Source organism: Convolutriloba macropyga, chromosome 6 (assembly GCF_964194025.1).
Source record: "Convolutriloba macropyga chromosome 6, txConMacr16.3, whole genome shotgun sequence".
Taxonomy (NCBI): Eukaryota; Metazoa; Xenacoelomorpha; order Acoela; family Convolutidae; genus Convolutriloba; species Convolutriloba macropyga.
Genome location: NC_134473.1, coordinates 24,792,819 through 24,811,987, shown reverse-complemented (window position 1 = coordinate 24,811,987; position 19,169 = coordinate 24,792,819). Strand labels below are relative to the sequence as shown.

General features: G+C 35.1%; 2 protein-coding genes across 4 annotated transcripts in view; both read left to right on the top strand.

Annotated features, from left to right (window-relative positions):
• Positions 1-1,131: 1,131 nt before the first annotated feature.
• LOC142340887 (SPARC-like) lies at positions 1,132-11,905 on the top strand. Its single transcript, XM_075391655.1, has 3 exons — positions 1,132-1,324; positions 7,656-7,840; positions 11,526-11,905. Exons 1-3 carry the CDS (start codon positions 1,186-1,188, stop codon positions 11,781-11,783), a joined length of 582 nt encoding a protein of 193 aa, XP_075247770.1. The 5' UTR covers positions 1,132-1,185; the 3' UTR covers positions 11,784-11,905.
• Positions 11,906-15,792: 3,887 nt separating this feature from the next.
• LOC142341590 (dynein beta chain, ciliary-like) overlaps positions 15,793-19,169 on the top strand; it is a 56,242-nt gene continuing 52,865 nt past the window's right edge. Inside the window, exons 1-4 of one of the 3 annotated variants that reach the window (XM_075392641.1) lie at positions 15,793-16,008; positions 16,338-16,775; positions 17,209-17,393; positions 17,780-18,057. In XM_075392641.1, the coding sequence (XP_075248756.1) occupies positions 16,392-16,775; positions 17,209-17,393; positions 17,780-18,057 (847 nt within the window). In that variant the 5' untranslated portion in view covers positions 15,793-16,008; positions 16,338-16,391. The remainder of the gene's footprint in view (positions 16,009-16,337; positions 16,776-17,208; positions 17,394-17,779; positions 18,058-19,169) is intronic. The other 2 variants (XM_075392642.1, XM_075392640.1) reach the window with 2 other exon arrangements.

Sequence of the window (19,169 nt, the reverse complement as noted above, 5' to 3'; positions counted from 1 at the left end):
TGTTAGTTGATAATAAAATTGCTATTGTGAGCTGTTAAGGATCAAAGCCGTTGTAGCTAAGTGGTTAAGATGTCAGAGCGCTATCCTGCAGGTCGAGGGCTCGAAAACCTATGATGTCGGAGTTTTTGCATCCATAAAATTATTTCCTATGTACACCCCTAAGTTAGATCCCCCGCCTGCACGAGAGCAATTCTTCAGACGTTAGTTGGTTTTTGTTTACTTGATTGGTATCAGTTTTAAGTTTTTAAAGAAAATTAATTAAATTAAATCAGATGTGTGCCTCTTTTTGTCTATTTAATTTTTTTGACGTTTCGGTTGTTGCTGGTGTCTTAACAAGTTTTGTCGTTTATGCTTCTCGTTTAGCACGTCGTCACTTCATTGGAATTCAGAACAGTAACAATGCTGTTTTTCAAAAATGTTGATAATTTTTTTAATTGTTTCAATTCGTTAGCCTCTTATTGTTTTTTACTGTCATTTTTAATTGCTCAGAGGTTTCACTGAAGTGAGTCTACTGACGGGAGATAAAAGGTCAGGTCGTTTACAAGTTTCTGCTCTTGCCGCTTTTTATCAACAGTTTTGTCCTGTTTGTTCTCGACTATTTTCTTCCTTCCATCATCTACTACTGAAACTGTTGAAGTAGTTTAATGGAGAACTTTTGCCTTTTTTTTCAAATTTTAGCCTGTCTGTGCTCAGTTTTGCCTGCATTTGTTGTTCTTTTGAGTTTTGACCGATTTGTTGGAAAAATTGCGTAGACAGCGGTTTTGTGACACACTCGACAATATAAGCTTCGATTTTTTTAGTTGTACGTTTAACTGAAATGAGTTTTCAACGGATGTTTAATTTTTGGTAGCGGTTCAAGTCACAAAGTTGAGTTATTAATGAATTTTAGAAAAGAATCCCTTTGGAATATGTTCAGGTTACTGATCAGTTGAAATACTGTAATCATTGTTAACTTTTGTATATATTCACAGACGGTTACTTTTCTCAAAAGTTGTGTAAATAAAACTGAAGACGAAGTTTGGGAAAGTCTAAAAAGACTAAGCGGGACTGTATTTGCTGAGCTAATTTAGCGACTTAAAACGTTAAATAGACAAACAAAGAAACATAACCGCAAAAGTCAGTTGAAAACGATTCAAACTCCTAAGCAGTTGTCCTGGTTTTGTAAAATTTAGCTAATTCCAAAAAATGTGCAACAACTTTTCAGTGTTTGTGTCTTTGATAATTGCATCAACAGTATCGTCTGTTAGCTATGCAAAAGCGTCGAAATCGGAAGGCATCGACCCTTTTCAGTTATACTCAACCGAAGACTTCTTCAATCTGGAAGGTAAGGCAAAAAGTATGTTATGTTTCAATTTAATCAACAATGGCCTACTACCTAAAAATCGTAAGTACTTTATATCATTTAATGAAGACCAGTTATAGTTTCGAGTGTTGAGAGTGGCCAGCTATCAGAACTTGTAAACCAGGTGTGTAAACAAGGAGAGCCCAAGGATCACTATGCAATAATTTGTCTCCAACTTCATTACTCCTTTCGTTGGTTGCTAAAAATCGCTAATGTGAAATGACGTTTGACGGCAGATATTAGCTCAACACTCTGGCAAGCAAGGCTGCTTACAGCTCTGTTTCTAACCGTCAGTGTCTGGGAAAAACATAGCAGGTAGATTGCTGGACAATAGCAGCGAAATAGACTGTTTAGACTCAAAAGTTAACAAAAATCAAATGCAAAGACATTGCCTCTTCTATTCTTTACATTGCCTCTTCTACCATTTGTTTTTTATTCTAAGGTGTACCAGAGGAAATTAAAAATGTTCTTTTTTTAAGACATCAAAAAAGTTGAGAATGATAGCCAGATTGTAATTATCCTTCTCAAATCAAATTGTCTTTCAAGAAATATAGACTAATAATTATGTAGCTTAGGTGATCGCTATTGGATCTCAAATAGAGTTTCATTTTCAATTTAGATTCAAAAAGTGATTGCTGAAGTTTCACGTATCCTCGAATGAGGTATGTCACGTACTCGAAAATTTACACTTTTCAGCTAAGCATTAATAAATGACGCCATACACTCCAAATTGAGCTAAAGATTGGCGCGTGATTAAATGGTTGTTAAGAAAATCGGGAGGACAAATTAGAAAAGAACATGTTCGTGCCAAGTTCTAAATTGTAATCGAAAAAGTTTTGTTGAGAATGACTAGACATTGATTTGTCTAGGAGTGGATCCTGAAAATTTTTTTTGGAAAATACACTCAAAAATCAGGCGGAAACCGAAAACAAGTCAAATTGCTGTGAGCAAAGACAAATTTTCTCGTGTGGTACCATCTTTGTAGTCAAGATCGGTCAGGTTATTGTCAACAAGAAGCTACGGTTAAGTGAGAGCTCATCCTCACAAAGACAGCCTCACGGAGATGGGGATTAGTAGTTAATTGGGAAAGACTTTGTGCTTCAAAATTACGCCTTTTAGCTCCACTACTTAGTTGTCACTAAAATCACTACTCCAATTGACCACAAAAAGTCGGAAAACGTGCGAATGGATCGTGAGTAAAGGCTCTCCAATGATTCAATTTTTCAATTGTAAAAACCACAATGAAACTAATTGTACCCTCTATTGCTTCGTGTCTATTGAAAACATCAGAGAAACCCTGTCGGATTTCGTTAGAATTACGGATTGATTGTTCAAATAATGTATTCATACTGCTAAGAACAGATGCAAATTGAACCAAATAAGCGTATAGATGTGTTAAGTCAACAAACTTGGCACTCTAATTAAGTGCTACTGAAACAATTTTACTATTGGATCCACTCATTTTTATAATTCGAACTCAATTATTGTTCCGACTCTCTTGAGGGGGGAGGAACTATATACTCAAATGGGTTTTTTTTGTTCCGTGAATTTTCGCCGATCGATATATTCATCGTAGAGAGTTGAGACTGGTATCATAAGAAAGCTCGTCCAGCGTAGAATATGGAATTAAAAAGATTTTTTTAATTTTTGTTTTCTACAGGGAGTTATCGAGGTTTAAACTTCTGAGAAAAGTAGAGTGAATTCACGTTGTTTTTGTTCACATTTTCCAGAATTTTTGCCTAAATTTTCACCAGTTTTGCTAAAATTTGCTATAATTTTTAAGAATAGTGTCGTTTATTTTATTTTTGAAGACGAACAAGCATTGTTGATTGTTTTAATTTAATTTTTTTGGTCAAAAAATCTGGATAAGCATTTCAAAATTTAGCCTTTTTCATCAAAAACAGCAGGAAATAAGCTACTTTAGTCCACTTTGATTAAATTTGCCGACAGTACACCCCCAAACAACACTCATGCAATCTTTGTAGACTCAGAGGGGGCTATTTCCTATTTCTACTTCAGAGTCCGCTGAGAGTGCTCTTTAGTTAAAACTTTGCCTTTTTTGCTAACTTTACTCGTTGATTATCAAAAATGCAGAGTTTATTTTGAGTTTTCAACTAACAAATTATCTATATCTACAACATTCGAAAAATCAATTGTTCCAAACAGACAATAAGCATTAGCAGGGAAAGTTTTGGGTCATTCTTGGACTGTTACAATCCAAAAAAAATCGGGTTGTAATCAGTCGGTCTTTTTTTTAAAAAAAGACTTTTTTTAATAATGAAGGACAGAACATATCAAATCAAAGCTCAGGAGTGATAGGTCCAACCAATTCGCTTAATAAGCAGCTCGAAGCTAATGCATTTAGTTTTTTACTTGAAAGTTTATGGTCGTTTCTTTTTAAAAAATAATTGACTTTTCAATAAATAATGGCTTAATTAACTTTTCCTCTATTTTTTTCCTAATGTTTTCAACTTCCAGCTTAGTTTCAGCAAAGAAAGAATGCTTGTTCTTTCTATTGATTTAACATTTATTCTCGGTTGCAGTTTTAAGCCTGAAGTTATTGTTTTCTGGCTTTGATACTACAAGATTTCAGACTTTTGTTTGTTTTGATGTTTGCCAGTTTTTCACGTTTTCTAAATTTGTCACATTATCACATTATCACAGTTCTCATGCCACATTATTGGCGTTCAGAATAAGGCACATATTAAAACCGTGAAAGATATACATCATTGTTTTAACGGCCTCGACGCCTCTTTCTTGAAGAAATCAATTGAATTTCTTAAATTTTGTCTAACTGTCATTTATACTTTGTCATTTCGGTCGTCTGAAATTTCCTGTATAGTGATAGCTTTCATTGGCTTTTCATGGAAAAATAGAAGAACCGATATTCTGATATTAGTAGATAGCTGATGGCTTTCATGACTTTGAAAACAATCGTTTTCCAAAATTAAAAAAAAAAACTTTTCAATTTCGCAATTTTGTTCTTTTTATGTTTCTTTTTGTTACCTAATCTCGTTAGTTAATTACAGGTCAAATATGACATGATGGGTGTCAAGGAAATAAAAGGGATTGGTGACCCAAAATCTTTTTTTAAAGAATTTGTTATGACCTTACTGGCTTCGACACCGGTTTTTCACAAAAAAAAGTAAATTAATTTGATTTTTGTCATATTTGACGTTCTTTTTGTAGATGTAAGAAATATTCTGGATAATTGCAGGTCTCCAGAGCTTCTTTTTCATGAATAAATGACCCTATTTAAATAGTTCTTTTTGTAATTACTGCCTTTCATGACATTGAATGTAATTTTGTTTCGCAAAAAAAATTTAAAGTATTACTTTAGCACTTCGCTTTTTTGTCTACTTGTTACTTAGTCTTACTAATGAATGGCCACGTAATATAATATAGCTGTTTGAAGAAGGCGCAATCGAATATATTTTGAGGGCCAAAATATGGCTTGACGGTTTTGACAGCGTTTTCTGGCAAGTTTCAATTGAAATTTTGTTTGTTTTTTTTTTGTTGTTCTTTTTAGCCGCTTTAAAAAATGAATAAGGACAGGTCCTAATGCCCTTCTATAGAAACAGTGGTAATCGTAAATTTGTGGTAATATTAATTGATTCATAATGGTATTTATTACTTTGTAGTTAACTGTTTCAAAAAAAGTTAATTTTTTTACTTTACTGTTTTTGTTCTTTTTTGTATAATTGTTACCAAACCTTTTTATGGACTGGTCGCAAATGTTTTCTGGCTGGTGATTTATAAGTTATTTTTGTTTAGTTTTAGGTTTATCTGACGGTATGTTGACTTTTTTGTTAAATTTAGTTTTTAAGAGGGACATAAATTTTTTGATGTAATTAATGTTTGTTGTTGTTGTTTGATTTTGCTGTTCGTCTTGACTCGCTTTCTTAATATTGACATATTACAGCAATCTAATGCATCAATTTTTACACCACTGAGTTATTTGCTTTGGAGGCTATCTTATCGTTCATACAGAATTTTTTGAAAAAGACTTGGACTTTTTTGGGATTCGCAAAAAAATATTTTTTGGGTTTTTCTATCTGTTCCTCATTTGGTAGACAATTATGCCATAATTGTGGATGGGCGGGGTCGGAACCTTATGTGCCATCGCACATTACCGAGCCGCCTTGTTGTTTAAGAGATTCAAACTCAGTTGAAAGATCTAAAAAATGCTAGTGATCACTGAAACTCAATCATTAACAGGGACATTTTTGGTAACAAATATTTGCAGAAGTGCGCAGTGTTGGCAAAAGCGACACAAAAGAAGAGATTGGACTAGTTTAACTATGCTATTACTTTTTACCATTCCATACAACTAAAATTTGAAGTATTTTTCATCCTTTCAAAAAGTTAGCAGGAAAATTATTTAACACTGCAGCAAGCGACAACACTTTTACGATAATAACTGGTTGCTTGGTGACAAATTGGGCGAATGCGATCAAATCTATGGAATTAAGTGACGCCAGATTTTTTTTAAAGAGAAGCAATTTTTCCATGAGTCTCCAAGCCGTCTGTGTTGTATATAAATTTTTTGATGGCCGTGTTTGAAAATTGAGTCTGTTAAACTGGAAAGCAGCAAATTGTTTCTTCGCCAATTGAGTTTCATTTTCGATTACGAGCACTTCCTATCACTACTGTGATCGCTTCAATATCTGTATTAGGTTGTCAAGCCGTTTTAGGTTGTCTCTACGTTTGCATGCTCATTTGCTTGATGCGAAAATTGTTTAGTTACTTTAGTTTAGTTATTTTAGTTTTTTTAATCAATTTTTGTTAAGATTCTAGCTTCTTCCTATCTCAAAATTTGAAAATTAGGTCTCTTTCACAGTTTTCCTGAACCAATTCTTTTTAGTTCCTAGTTAATGGTTTGGATGTACAGTTGTTAAATATATGACGGATCTTGTTACTTTTTAAATTGAAAACCTATAGGAAAAAATAACTTATTTGTTTTTTTTAATCTTAGTGTTTTTATTGAAAATGAAAACCAAATTGAAGTTCTTCGAAGTATTGTTCGAATTGAAAACCTCTGCATAAAATCGGAAACCTAAATTTGCAGAGGATTTCTCCGTTCTTTTCTTTTGACTAGTATCTCTCTACACTTTTTCCTGAATTATGTGAGGATTTCGCAAAATGTGATCGGCTCTTGTGTGTCTGTTCTTTTTAATATGGTCAATGTTATAAAAATATATGTCCACCAATAAATGGGAAATGTGTGAAAATGTAAAATGAAATGACAAGTTTTCCTAATTAAGAACCATGTTTATGACTTTCACGTTTTGGGGATTTTGAAGGTAGGAAACAAGAGACGACTTGTAGAAAAACAGCGTCTTTCGATTTTAGATTAGAGCATTGAGTTTTGGTCCACTAAGCTAGCAGTAGTTTTGATAAGTGATTCAGAAAACGATAATAAACATTTTAAACTAAATGAAATTTTAAGTAGTTTTTTCTCAGTGAAAATCGCACACGCTCAAAATTTTTGTTTCCTTTACTCGAAAATGGTAAACACCGATTATTTCAAGTATGGGCATATTTGTTTGCAAACTTGCCTAAACGGAACGGTAAAAACCTATTTTCAATAGTCACTTGAAATATTTGTACTTTGCGTTTAAATCATTGCGAAAACCGACCAGTTTGAATTCAAACAACTTATACTGAATTCGGTTAGCACCAAATTATTTTCTCTATTTTTTTAAAATCATCTGTAATGAAAATTTGCCCTTCAACCCTTTGAGCTTTGGGACACCAGTACAAAACTGACTTGTGGGCAGCTTGCTAGTGAGATTGGCAAGGTTTAACTTTTCAAATATTTTGATACATTTAAAATCCGCACATTAGAGTTTCTGTATTGGGGTGCGAATCCCTCTCTCCAGGTTGTGTTCAAGGAAATTGAAAACACTTACCTAAGAAAATTGAGCTATTGGAATAAAGCCGAAACGGCCGAGGAGAAAGAGGTCATATTTTTTTACCTGCTGTACAGATTGGCTACTGATAATCTGGCCTCTTTTATTCAAATTTTCGAAGTTTGTAATAAAACTGCACTGATGTCTCAAAGACATTATATCTGTTTTTGTCTGGAGAACTAGCAGGCACCTGGCATAAGTTTTTTCCGCACAAGTGCTGTGGAAATGATGCACCGTTTTGTTGGGTGGGTACCCTAGATTTGTACAGACATTCTTCAAACGTTTTCTCATATGCCAAAAATATTTGATCCAATTTGGCCATGGGAATTTGTCTGTGCTCTTTAACGAGAACGCATTTAAAATTAGCAATCCGAATGTTCAGGATTTTTCTCTTGAAACAGGTTTCTCATCTTCCAACCTGAGCTCGGTTATCATCGACGGGTCGAACAGGAGCTGCACGGGAGATGAGCTTTCCCAGTTCCCTGTGAGGATGCGAACATGGCTCTTCAACGTTATGCAGCAATTGTCCTCTTACCCGGAGTCAGAGGGGGGACTGACGGAAGGAGAGCGACAACTCCTTTATCAGGTTCACACCTACTGTCATTCGTATCTCATTTCTGTTTCCTCTCCATGGTAGAAAATTAGCATCTATTATTAATATGATTACCAGGTAAAATCTTCGTACAAGATCGCAGCTCTTCACATGAAAAAGGCTTGCTTTGTAGTATTCTGAGTCAAGCTTGCTGTTAAGCACTCTTTGACAACAGTAAAAGCTCATATTGCTGTTATCAGTATTTGCTGAGAAAAGCAAGATAAAAGTTGGCCAGTTTTCCTCAGTCGGATTTAAGTTGAATCATACGTACATAAAAACCTACCTCGATTATAAAACTACTTAAATTATAATGCAAAAATTTCCTTGAAATGATGAACACATAATAAATTTGAAAATATTTCATGTGAATTCCAGCTTTCTGTCTTTTACGGAAAACTGGCTCATGTGTATCTGTTTTTTCGCCGCAAGTACTCTGAACAATTTTCCACAGTTAAGAACTTTCAAAATTTTATCAAGTTTCTGTCGGTTGCTAAACCATAACTAAAATGTTACTGAAAATTGCTCTTCAACAATATCAGTCTACTATGCAAAAGAGCATTTACTTTTGTGGTGATGTACAACTATGCCGACGTAATACTATGCCGATTATAAGAGTATATATCTTGATAAATTTCTTAACCAATCATTCCATTTTACGGAGATGACGCAAAAAGTAATCGGCCAATCAAAATCGAGAACCAATTTCGGCATTCTTATAAAACTTATCGTTTATTAGTGTAAACAATTGCAGAAAGACAAACATTAAATAAAAAGTAGTAATTGCGGGCATTGGCCATGCCTCAGCGGCCCGTGGGACTTGTTATGAATTTATCCCAACCGAACATGTGATCAGCGTACCCTGATATTTTTAAATTTACTTTAGATGCTCTTGAATTCACAGAAAGACTCTTTTCATGTTTTCGGCACTCTTGAAATAAGTTTCACTTTCGGCACTCTTAAACGTCGGCATAGTATTACGTCGGCATATTTTTACGTAATCACTTGTATCAACAAGCGTGATTTTTATTAAGACCTAAAAAGTTTACATACAGTTATGAGCGTACTTTGTCGGCCTGTTGAAGTGACTGGTTTTCAAGTGGATATCAGACTACTGCTTTTCTTTATCCTGGGCGAGATACAATCCATGATAGGGCTAGGGGTATTAGCCGACACACAAATTAGAAGACACGCCAATTGGCCGACAGATTTCATCAAGACGACGGGAAAATGGTGTCCTGTTTTTTCACCCCTATTCTTTTAACCCCCTATATTTTAACCCCGATTTTTTAACCCCTACATCATTTAACCCCTCAATTATTTAACCCCTATATTGTTTCACCCCGATTTTAAGCTTCCTATAATTGAGGATAATTAAGCCTCAATTATTTCTATTTTAATTAATGGAGATTAAAATCGGGGTGAAATGACTGAGGTGTGAACATGCTTTTCACACCTCAATCATTTCACCCCGATTTTAATCTGTAAATTCATGGATCATAATTGTCAGGGACATAGAGCAAACGACACAATAGTTTAATGCAAAACTATAACAATTAGCGAATTAGTTATCTCAACTAATCCTTAATGGGGCAATTAAAAGCAATTGAAAACTGGATCTAACTCAAGAACATTTCTTGTTTTATTGCATTTTGAATTCAGCATGATAACTGCCGACTTTGAGTTTACTATTTCTTCAAAAAACAAAGAAATATTAGTTGTAGAGGGGCATGAGTTTTATGTTAAAAGATTAAATAAGTTTACCACTGCCTGGAATTGCTCAAAATATCAAAGTTACAAGTGCCGCGTTTCCGCTTTAACAAAAGATGACCAACTCATTCGCGTGAACGGTGAGCACAATCATAGTGCTTCGATTGGAAAGCCGGCCACACGAAAAGTTATAAAAGAGATTAAAGCCCTGAGTGAAAACCTAACACCCGCAGCAGCCGTAGCTTCCGCAATTTTACCAGTAACTGACGTTCTTTCGACCCAGTATGCGTTGCCGTCAAAACCAAATTTAATACAAACCTCGCAGCGCTTAAGAAAGGTTATACAAACAGTGTCAGTTCATGAGCCATCGGACCGGCATTTTGATATACCCGATAAGTTTCAAGAGTTTTTGCGGTATGACAGCGGAAAAGATGACAACTAGCGTATTTTAGTTTTGGCGATCCCCATATGACATCGGCTCTCGAAAGCTCCAAGTATTGGCTTGGGGATGGAACGTTTAAACTATCCCCCAAAAACTTCTATCAAATATACACCCTTCATGTATATATTCTCGGTATTGCCCCTGCTTGTTTATATGCCCTCCTTCCCAACAAAACGGAAAAAACGTACAGCCGATTACTTGATGCCTTAGACACCTTTGCCCCAGATTGTAAGCCGGATAAGGTTCTGTTGGATTTTGAAATTGCCCCTATTAATGCTTTTCAAAAACATCATCCAGCTACAATATTGTCGGGCTGTTATTTCCATTTAACTCAAAATTTTGTTAGAAAAATTGGAGAAATTGGACTAAAAAAGCTGGTGTCAGAAAATCTTGAAGTGGCCCTGGCGCTTAAAATGATCCCTGCTCTAGCTTTTGAAAGAAGTGAGCAAATAGAAAAATCTTTTGAATTGATTGTCGAGGAATTAACGAATGTGGCGGATCAGCAGAATTTGGATAGCATCGTTATTGAGAAAATAGACGAGCTTTGTTTATATTTCCAAACAAATTATATCAAGTGTCCACTATTAAACCAGTTTTACATGGTAAACTGTCTGTTTTAGAAGCCAATTTTAGTCAGTATAACTTGAACCGTTTTTTTTATTTTGTATCAATCGAAGCATAATCATTAAAAATTTAACAAGTCTATTTTTAGATAAATTGACAAGCTTACTTACAGAGGAAATCAGATACAAGTGTACCAGTTTTCCAAAGGTAGCTCAATTTGTAGTCCGACGTGAAATCTGTTCAACTTGCCCATGGCTCCATAACTTTAGGCAAGGTTTTGCATTGTGAATTCAACAACTTTATGTGCAAGGTAAAAATTGAACAGATTTTACTTGGGACTAAAAATACAGCTGCTTATCTGGAAATCTGGCCTACTTCTGTCTGGATTTCTTCTCTAAGTAAGCTTGTCAGTTTATCCAAAAATAATTTGATTAAACTTCTGATGATTATGCGTCGATTGATATAAAAATCGGGATCTTTTTTGTTTTTGCCCCCTCCTCCCCCTAGTACTATATGCACCTCCCAGTTACAGAGCACGTGTCATTGCATAGTCATTCCTAATGTAAAAATATGACACATGCTTCTGAGCGGTTGCAAATAATATGCACCCACTAAGATCCTAAAGAAACGGCCAAGTTATGCTGACTAAAATTGGCTTCTAAATCAGGCCATTTTCCTGTAAATTTGCAATTTGTCTTTAGTGGCAATTTGACTCTAAGGGCAAATTTTTCTGATCCATTGATGGATGGTATTAATGGACAGTTTTGTTCGTTCTGCTATACTAACAGATACAAAACTTAAGCTCTACTGTAAATTAATTTGTATTAATTTTTGTGTTCTTCCCCATTTTAATCCCTTCCTAGGTACGTACTATGCTACTATAACGTGGTCGCAATCTACTATAGCGAGGCTTAAAGTTCCCTCGGAAAAAGGTGTTTGTTGAGTATGACTTATTATCACTTTCAGGCTCAAGAAATGGAGGAATCAAACTACATAATTCCAGTCCATTGGAAGTTCCTCACTCTAGATCACGACAAAAGTGAATCTCTCAAGTCGGAAGAGATCAAAGATTTCCTTTCAATGCTGAATCCGATTGAGGGCTGCATCGACCAGTTTCTGGCGGAAGTCTGTGACTCTGATTCAGATGGAGTTATTGGTAGACTTGAATGGAGTCTGTGTCTGAGGTTGACGGCTGAAGAAAGCGAACTGGCGGTTGCTCTGTGACAACCTCTGACGCCCTATGTTATGAATCTAGAATTAAACTTAGTTGAAACTGTCGATAGATTTCATTAATCTCAGATGCTTGGTTATTTTTTTTTGATAATTTATGAGTTTCCCTAATAGAATTTTCATTTTATATATTAAGTGAACTCCATGTTAAGAAGCATTTATTTTTAGAGCTTATGTAAGTGTTGACGATACGCCAATTCAAGACGGCCGAAGCCAATATAGAAAAAGAAACCTCAACCGACAAAAAACTAGGAAATTACACTTTTCCAAACTTTTTACCACGTCAGTAATTACCCCCTTGAAAGATATAAAAAAGACTTGTCTATAACTTCTCTGGAAGTCTAGATTTATGTTACCCACATCTTGGGAACAGTGTGGAACACGTTCAACATAGTCAGCTACGTAACTAGGATCTTGTTTAAATTTTCATCAAGATACTGACTCCGAACTCGGTAGCCCGGGAAGAAGTGCATCGAACCATGAAAAATCTTAATGTTCGCAATTGGGTTTTTTCTTTTTTCGTACTTACTGATTTTTAATGAACTGTAAGTAGTGCTTTGATTAGGCTAGGAACATCTGCTTCAAGCAGCAGTGGCTTTACTATCTGTTGCTTTACTTCGTTGACATTGACACGCAAATTTGATGTAATTTTCTTGATCTTTTGATATTTCGATTATAAAGAACCAATAGAAAAGCTTGATTATTTGCATTTGATTAAATTTAACTGAGGCAAAACTGGTTTTGAAGTCATACTCATGTTTCTAAATAAAATTGTAACAATCTTTTTTTTTCGTTTTTTGTCAGTTCTAGTTTTTCTTTCATTTTGGTTAGTTTTTAACGACCAAACAAGGTTTCTGTCAAATTGAAAATCCATCAGTATAAAGCTTTCTACAAGGAAAAGCTAGCTGTAGCTGGCCAAATGGTGACATCTGAAATTTTCAATTCATTAATGAATTTGCATTTTCTGTTTTCTAAAGTTTTTTTTTCTATGGATAATAAAGTTCAGTGTTGTTTGTTAGCTCGAATTTGTTGCTGATAATAAATGTGGTAAAAATGAATGTTTTGGATGCTTTTACATCTATAACAGTTATTAATTCTTATTGTATTTGGTTTTTAAGTTTTGCAGCTAAATGCCACTGTTTTTTATTAGCTCTCTTTTAGCTTCTGTAGATTCTGGAATTAAAATTTTTCCTTACGACAAAATCTAGACTGTGAGACAGTATATTTTGGGCCATGATTTGTTGTCAACTTTTTGAAGTGTTTTGTTGGTTTTTTACCATATTATAGGGTTTTTAGTTCAACCTGTCTATACTTATTACATTCACTTTAAATCCTTATTTGTAAATTGCTTCTGTTTTCATTGGACCACTCGCTGGGCCGGTTTTTATTGGTTCAATATTGCCGTAAATGTTAAAATCAATTGTAACATATGTGATTGCTGCTACAAAAGGGTGTGAGCAATGAAGAAAAGATCTCCGTTAGAAAGTGGCGACAAAGCCTGCAGATTTCTGGATGAAGGTCGTGAAATGGATTGGCGGGACTACACGATTATAGAGGACCATGAGATCAAAAACAAGTTGATATGTTAAGCAATGATATGATGATAAAAAACTACTTTTCTCATAATCAAATAAAGTTCAAGTTTGTTATATATATATAAAACATACTTGAACTTTATTTGAATTTCAGAAAGGTAACTTTTTAGTATCACATCATTGGTTAATATATCAACTGGTTTTTGATCTCATGGTCCTCTATAAACTTTTAGCCCGCCAATCTATTTCGCGACGTTCATCTAGAAATCTGCAGGCTTTCTCGCCATTTTCTAGCGGAGATCTTTTCTTTGTTGTTTGCCGCCTTTTGTAGCAGCAATTACATATATATGTATATGTGTGTGAGCTTCACGTCGTTCAGGTTAAAATTACCTTGTCTAGCTTTTTCTTGTTTAAGTATATTGTAGCAGTGCTACATAATACAGAACTCATACGGTTTTAGTGCTATCCGATGCAATCCTACTGTGCTATTCCCTTAGTATATGTCGACATTGTGAATCCAGTAATCAGCCTGTACCAGCTGGCAAGCAGTATCAACCGGCAATATAGGAAGCAATCAATTTGCAGTGGAGGCGTTTGTTCCGCCCGTATTTGAAACGAGAAAAGGAAAGTAATAAAAATCCTGCTTTTTTATTTCAATAGATCAAGTGTATTTTTTAATCATCTTTCTCGTTTTAGGTGACATGTATATCTGCATGCAACTCCATTACTAATGGTATCTTCCGTAGCTAAATTTTCATTGAAATCAAAATTAAAATTGCATTGACTACCTTTTTGGAAATTTGATAACTTCTTTGAATTTTTCTAATAAGTCGTTCCTATAATTAAAATTTCTTTGACTTCATAGTTGAACAACCCAGATGCTATTTACCACTTAGTAGTAACACACTACGTTCCATTACTGGAACACTTTATTCACAGGACCAGTGATGTAACGGAAAGAACCCATATCGAAAGGCCGCAGAATGAATTGGAGGGAAACACTTATTGTCGATTTGATGGCGCCTTTTGTCATCAAAATTGTTTCCACATTTGCTCATTATCATTTTTAGGACCAATTTTTTCGGCCATGTCATATTGTAGTGGATAGGAAACAAGATAAGTTGCTTTCAGGTCGTTCTCTTCTTCAAGTATTGTCAAAAAAATTTCTCATGAGATAGATATTCTGATAAAGTAAAGGGTTCACCGTTTTCTTCTAGATGAACAGGGCAGAAAACTAACAATTTTGCAACTCCATATCAATTTTTGCATCAATTTTTCGAAACCCAAAATTGGGGAAACATTTTCTTTTGCTCATTCAAATTGTTGATGTGAACAAAATATGAGTAGCCAAAAATGGGGGGTCATGGTTTTGGCATTGAAGATAAAAGCATTAAAATTAAATTTTTTAAGAAATTTATTTCCCGAATTTTTGATGTTCCCTAAATAATGGAATAAATCACTAATCAAGGCGCTCGCAGCCTACAAAGTTATTGAAACTAGAAAGTGTTGACTCTTCAGTTTTCACTTTCCAAAATATTTTTTCAAATGCATCTTTTTGCAAAGATAGTCCCTTTCAGGGAAGAATTCTCCAGTCGGCAGTTATCAAAACATTTAGTTTGCAGTTTGCTAAGGCTGGAGTATCTCAAAATACCAAAGAATTTACTTCTGACAAACCTTTCATCGGCACTTTTTGTGTAACTGTTTTCTCATTCACACAGAATCAGGGGTTTTCAAGTTTTTTAAATGATGTTTTTCAGGAAATAATTGGATCTTCTCCGTTTGTGCCCCCCCCCCCCAGTACGTTGTGCCCCCCCCCACCCCCAGTTACAGAGCACATGACATTACATAGTAAATCATTATGTAAAAATTTGGCATGTGCGTCTGGGGGTTGCAAATAATATGCACCCACTAAGCTGGGGGGGGCACAAACGGAAAAGATCTAAATAATTTTTAGGCTGTCGTTGAGATTAGTATCGTAATACCATTTCATTTTTTTTTTCAAATGAATTTCGGATCTTTTCCGTTTGTGCCCCCCCCCCCAGTACATTATGCGCCCCCCACTTACAGAGCACTTGTCATTACATAGTAAATCATTATGTAAAAACATGGCACGTGCGTCGGGGTGGGGGGGGGGGGACAATATGCGCCCACTAAGCTGGGGCACAAACGAAAAGATCCTGAATTTCATTATGACTTCCTACAATATATGGTTGGAAAAAGTTTTTCAACTTTTCCAGTCTCAGGCAAGTTTGGTCATTTTACAGCTATTGGTCTTGGCTGATAAATTAAGCATTCTCTTCGGGCATCGAGAAACGCAAATACTTGAAAATTATTTTTACGTGCTTCACTAGTTGGTGGTGCTACTATAAATGCGCACGTGTGATTTAAATGCACTAATAATGCTGCAAATGTAATCCTTCTTTTTAAATAAAATCTGCACCTGTTCTAATGTATTCATCTATTCAATACGTGCGAGTATTAAGTTTTGTCGTTTGAAAGCATATACATTAAAACATAGTTCAAAAACTGATTTCTTTTCTTACCATTTTTTTGCTGAAGTAATCTGCTACTAAGCAATTAAGTCTTAGCAACGCGCTGTACACGTTTTTAATATCTTTTATTATCTGTTCAAATCTAGTAAAGCAGCTTTACAGTAAACTCAAAAACGCATTAAAAGAGAAAAAGTAAGTACACGTGTTCTCTACTTTTTTAATTTTATGTTCTATACCTTTAATTTTTTTGGTGCTCTGTGCTCGTCACCAGGGAAATTTTGGGAATAAGGTTTTGGTGCTGATTTGCTCCAGTTTTTGCTCCAGTTATTTCAAATTGCCTCTTTTTTATAATTTTTTGAATACATCAACCAGTTTTCCTTAACATCTCTTTGTCGAACTATCGCATTTAACCTCATTTGTGTATGAGTATCTTTAATTACTTATAAGACACTAATTTGATATATTTATTTGTAAATTTCAAGCGAATTACTTGTCTTAGATACGATAGTTTATTTGTTTAGATCAGGAACGAATTGAAACACAACAGAAACTCTGTTGACGTGTGAACACTGACCATGGCTGATGAAGATGATGAAAAAACTCCACTTGCCGGAGACCCAAGCGAAGATGTCCGATTCCTCTTCTTTGAGGAGTACATCCTTCGGGCCATGAAACTCAAGGGCGACAAATGGGCTAAACTGATCAATGTCGACGAGAACGCAGCTCTGATCTTCACCTTTTTCGATAATGCAGAACAGGAAAAACTTCTGTTCACGTTGAATGCGGGTGGGATGTTGCAGGTATCGCTGGACTGGCCGCTTGCGACAAAATCGAAGACTTTGTTCTACTTGAAACGGAACAAGGCTACCAGAGTGACCAAGGACAATTACAAGACCGCCTTCATTTATGGTGATTTGTCTCTCGTTCCTCTCGATCAGCTGAATTCCTTCGTCGATGACGTAAGTTAATATCTCTTTAGATAAAGTAGATGGCCTGTAAGACCTAGAAAAGCATGTTATTGCAAGTTGTCTTCTTAGTCATCAATTTCACCAATTTTTTTGAATCGTGAATTTTCAGGGATGGCCTATAGAAACTAGTCTTGTGTTGCTCGAATCATAAGAATATTAAATCTATTCTTTTATTGGTTAATATTATTCAGGCAATATTTTAAATTCAAGTTGTGTTGAATTGCAGTTCGGAAAGCTTGGTCCAATTTTTCTCAACGGTCGCCGCAAATATAATTTGAAAATGCTTCCATAAACTTGCTTATCAGACATCATGATTAATACCACATTTTTTGTTATGAGCATTGTCAATCGTTCTGTTCTTCTCTGCTCTATCGAAGAAATAAGTTCCACATTTTGCTTGTTGACTTCATGAGTTTGCGTTTAGATTGTGTTGCCTCTGATGGGAAATGACAAGAACCACGATGCCTGGCCCAAAGTGATCTCGGAGGACCTTGTGAGACACTGTTATGGGATGAAGAACAAAGTGCATGTTGTGAATGGACTAACCAAGGGAACTACTCTTCTTCCGATGCCAGCTGGCACTGAGAGGATGGAAGAGTTCGAAGCTGAGTTCGTCTTTTTTCATTTTTTATTACTTAAAATTTAACTTTTAAAATCAATGCTAGAAATTTTATTTTAGTGAACAATTTTTAGGATTGGCCTATTAAACAGTGCCAAATGGTTAATTAAACGTTTTATTGTTTCCAATTTGACGCTTGAAGAAATTTTGCAGCCATTCCGGAATATGTTCAGTCACATGTGAGTGAATTTTAAAAAGGAAGTCAAACAGTTTTTAAACCCTGGAGATAAAATCTCTCTCGTTGATTCCATTCATCACTAACAAGGAAAAATGTTATAAAATTGTTTTAGGTATTTTAGTTGTGTTTTGTTGTATCGAATTGATCAATTATGTCTTCATTTTTTACGATGTCTATCATTTCATTTTCATTGTTCAGAGACCGTCAGGTTGTTCACGCCATCGAGGGCATCATAATCGAGTGGACTCACCAGATCCGAGACATTCTCAAAACTGACTCCTCAGCACCCCTCCTGGCCGACATGAACCCCAATCCATTTGTGGAGACCAAATTCTGGGACGAGAAGGCAAAGAACCTGGCCAACATTTACGACCAGCTGAGAGAGAAGAAAGTCAGAAGAATGATGGAGACTCTGAGAGAGATAGACAGCAGCTACTATCATGCATTCAAACGCATATTCAGAGACACCGTTGCTGGTAAGATAAAGTTGATAGATCTGCTTCGTTTAAACATACAAAGAAACTGAAAATATACGATGTTTTTTCCTTGACAAAATTACCCGGGGATTTTTATGGAAAAAATTATCCGAGGTTTTTTTCATGGACAAATATATCCGAAATTTCCTCCATGGACGAAATAATCCGAGAGGTTTTTATGGACGATGCCATAGATTACACATAGTTCTATAGGAGGGTATTTAGACTGGCATTATTCAGTTTTGTATGCGGTTACAAAAAGAACAACAAAAAGAGACAACAAACAAAAATTCAAATAAAAATTTCGAGAAAACGCTTCCGAAGCTGTAAACCTTCATTTTGCCCATCAAAATATGTTCAATTGAGCCTTTCCTGAAATGCAATAATGCAGTATGCAACCTCTCATTATTGATAATAGGCAACCGGTAGACAAAAACAGAGAATAAAGGGGCAAAAATAAGTAAAATTTTTGTACTTTTCGAAAAGAATTAATTTCAAAGTTATGAAAGCCAATAGCTAAAAATTGAATTGATTAAATAGGTTCGTCTATTCGCTCAAAAAAAGAGCTTTAGATCTGTAATTATTGTGAAATCGTCTTACTTCTACAAAAAGAACATCAAATATAGACAAAATCAAAAATTACTTTACTCTTTTTTTGCGAAAAACCCGTGTTGTAGCCACTAAATTCATCACGAATTCTTTCAAAAAGTTAGATTTTCTACACATACACCTTCCCTTGAAAACACTTATGTCACACGGAACCTGTAATAAAGGAGACTAGGTAACATATACAAAAAAAAGACTGAAAATGCGAAGTTAAAAATGTTTTTTTTTTATTTTTGAAAACAATTGTTTTCTAAGTCATGAAGCCATCAGCTATCTACTAAAATCAGAATTTTGGCTCATTATTCCCTCCGTAGAAAACCAATGAAACCTGTAATTATCCAGTACATATCATACCACTAAATTGACAAATTAAAAACGACAGTTAAAAACAAATGTAAAAATTCAAATAATTTCTTCGAGAAAGGGCCGTCGAAGCCGTTAAAACCATACTCTATGCCTTTAAAGTCTTTTCTCTGTTCAATTGTGCTTTTTTCAACGCCAATAAG

Excerpts from the sequence above, each read along its gene's own strand:
- LOC142340887 (XM_075391655.1), top strand. The coding sequence starts at position 1,186 with ATGTGCAACAACTTTTCAGTGTTTGTGTCTTTGATAATTGCATCAACA. Across the intron at positions 1,325-7,655 it reads AGACTTCTTCAATCTGGAAG|GTTTCTCATCTTCCAACCTG; the intron begins GTAAGGCAAAAA and ends CTCTTGAAACAG. Across the intron at positions 7,841-11,525 it reads AGCGACAACTCCTTTATCAG|GCTCAAGAAATGGAGGAATC; the intron begins GTTCACACCTAC and ends TATCACTTTCAG.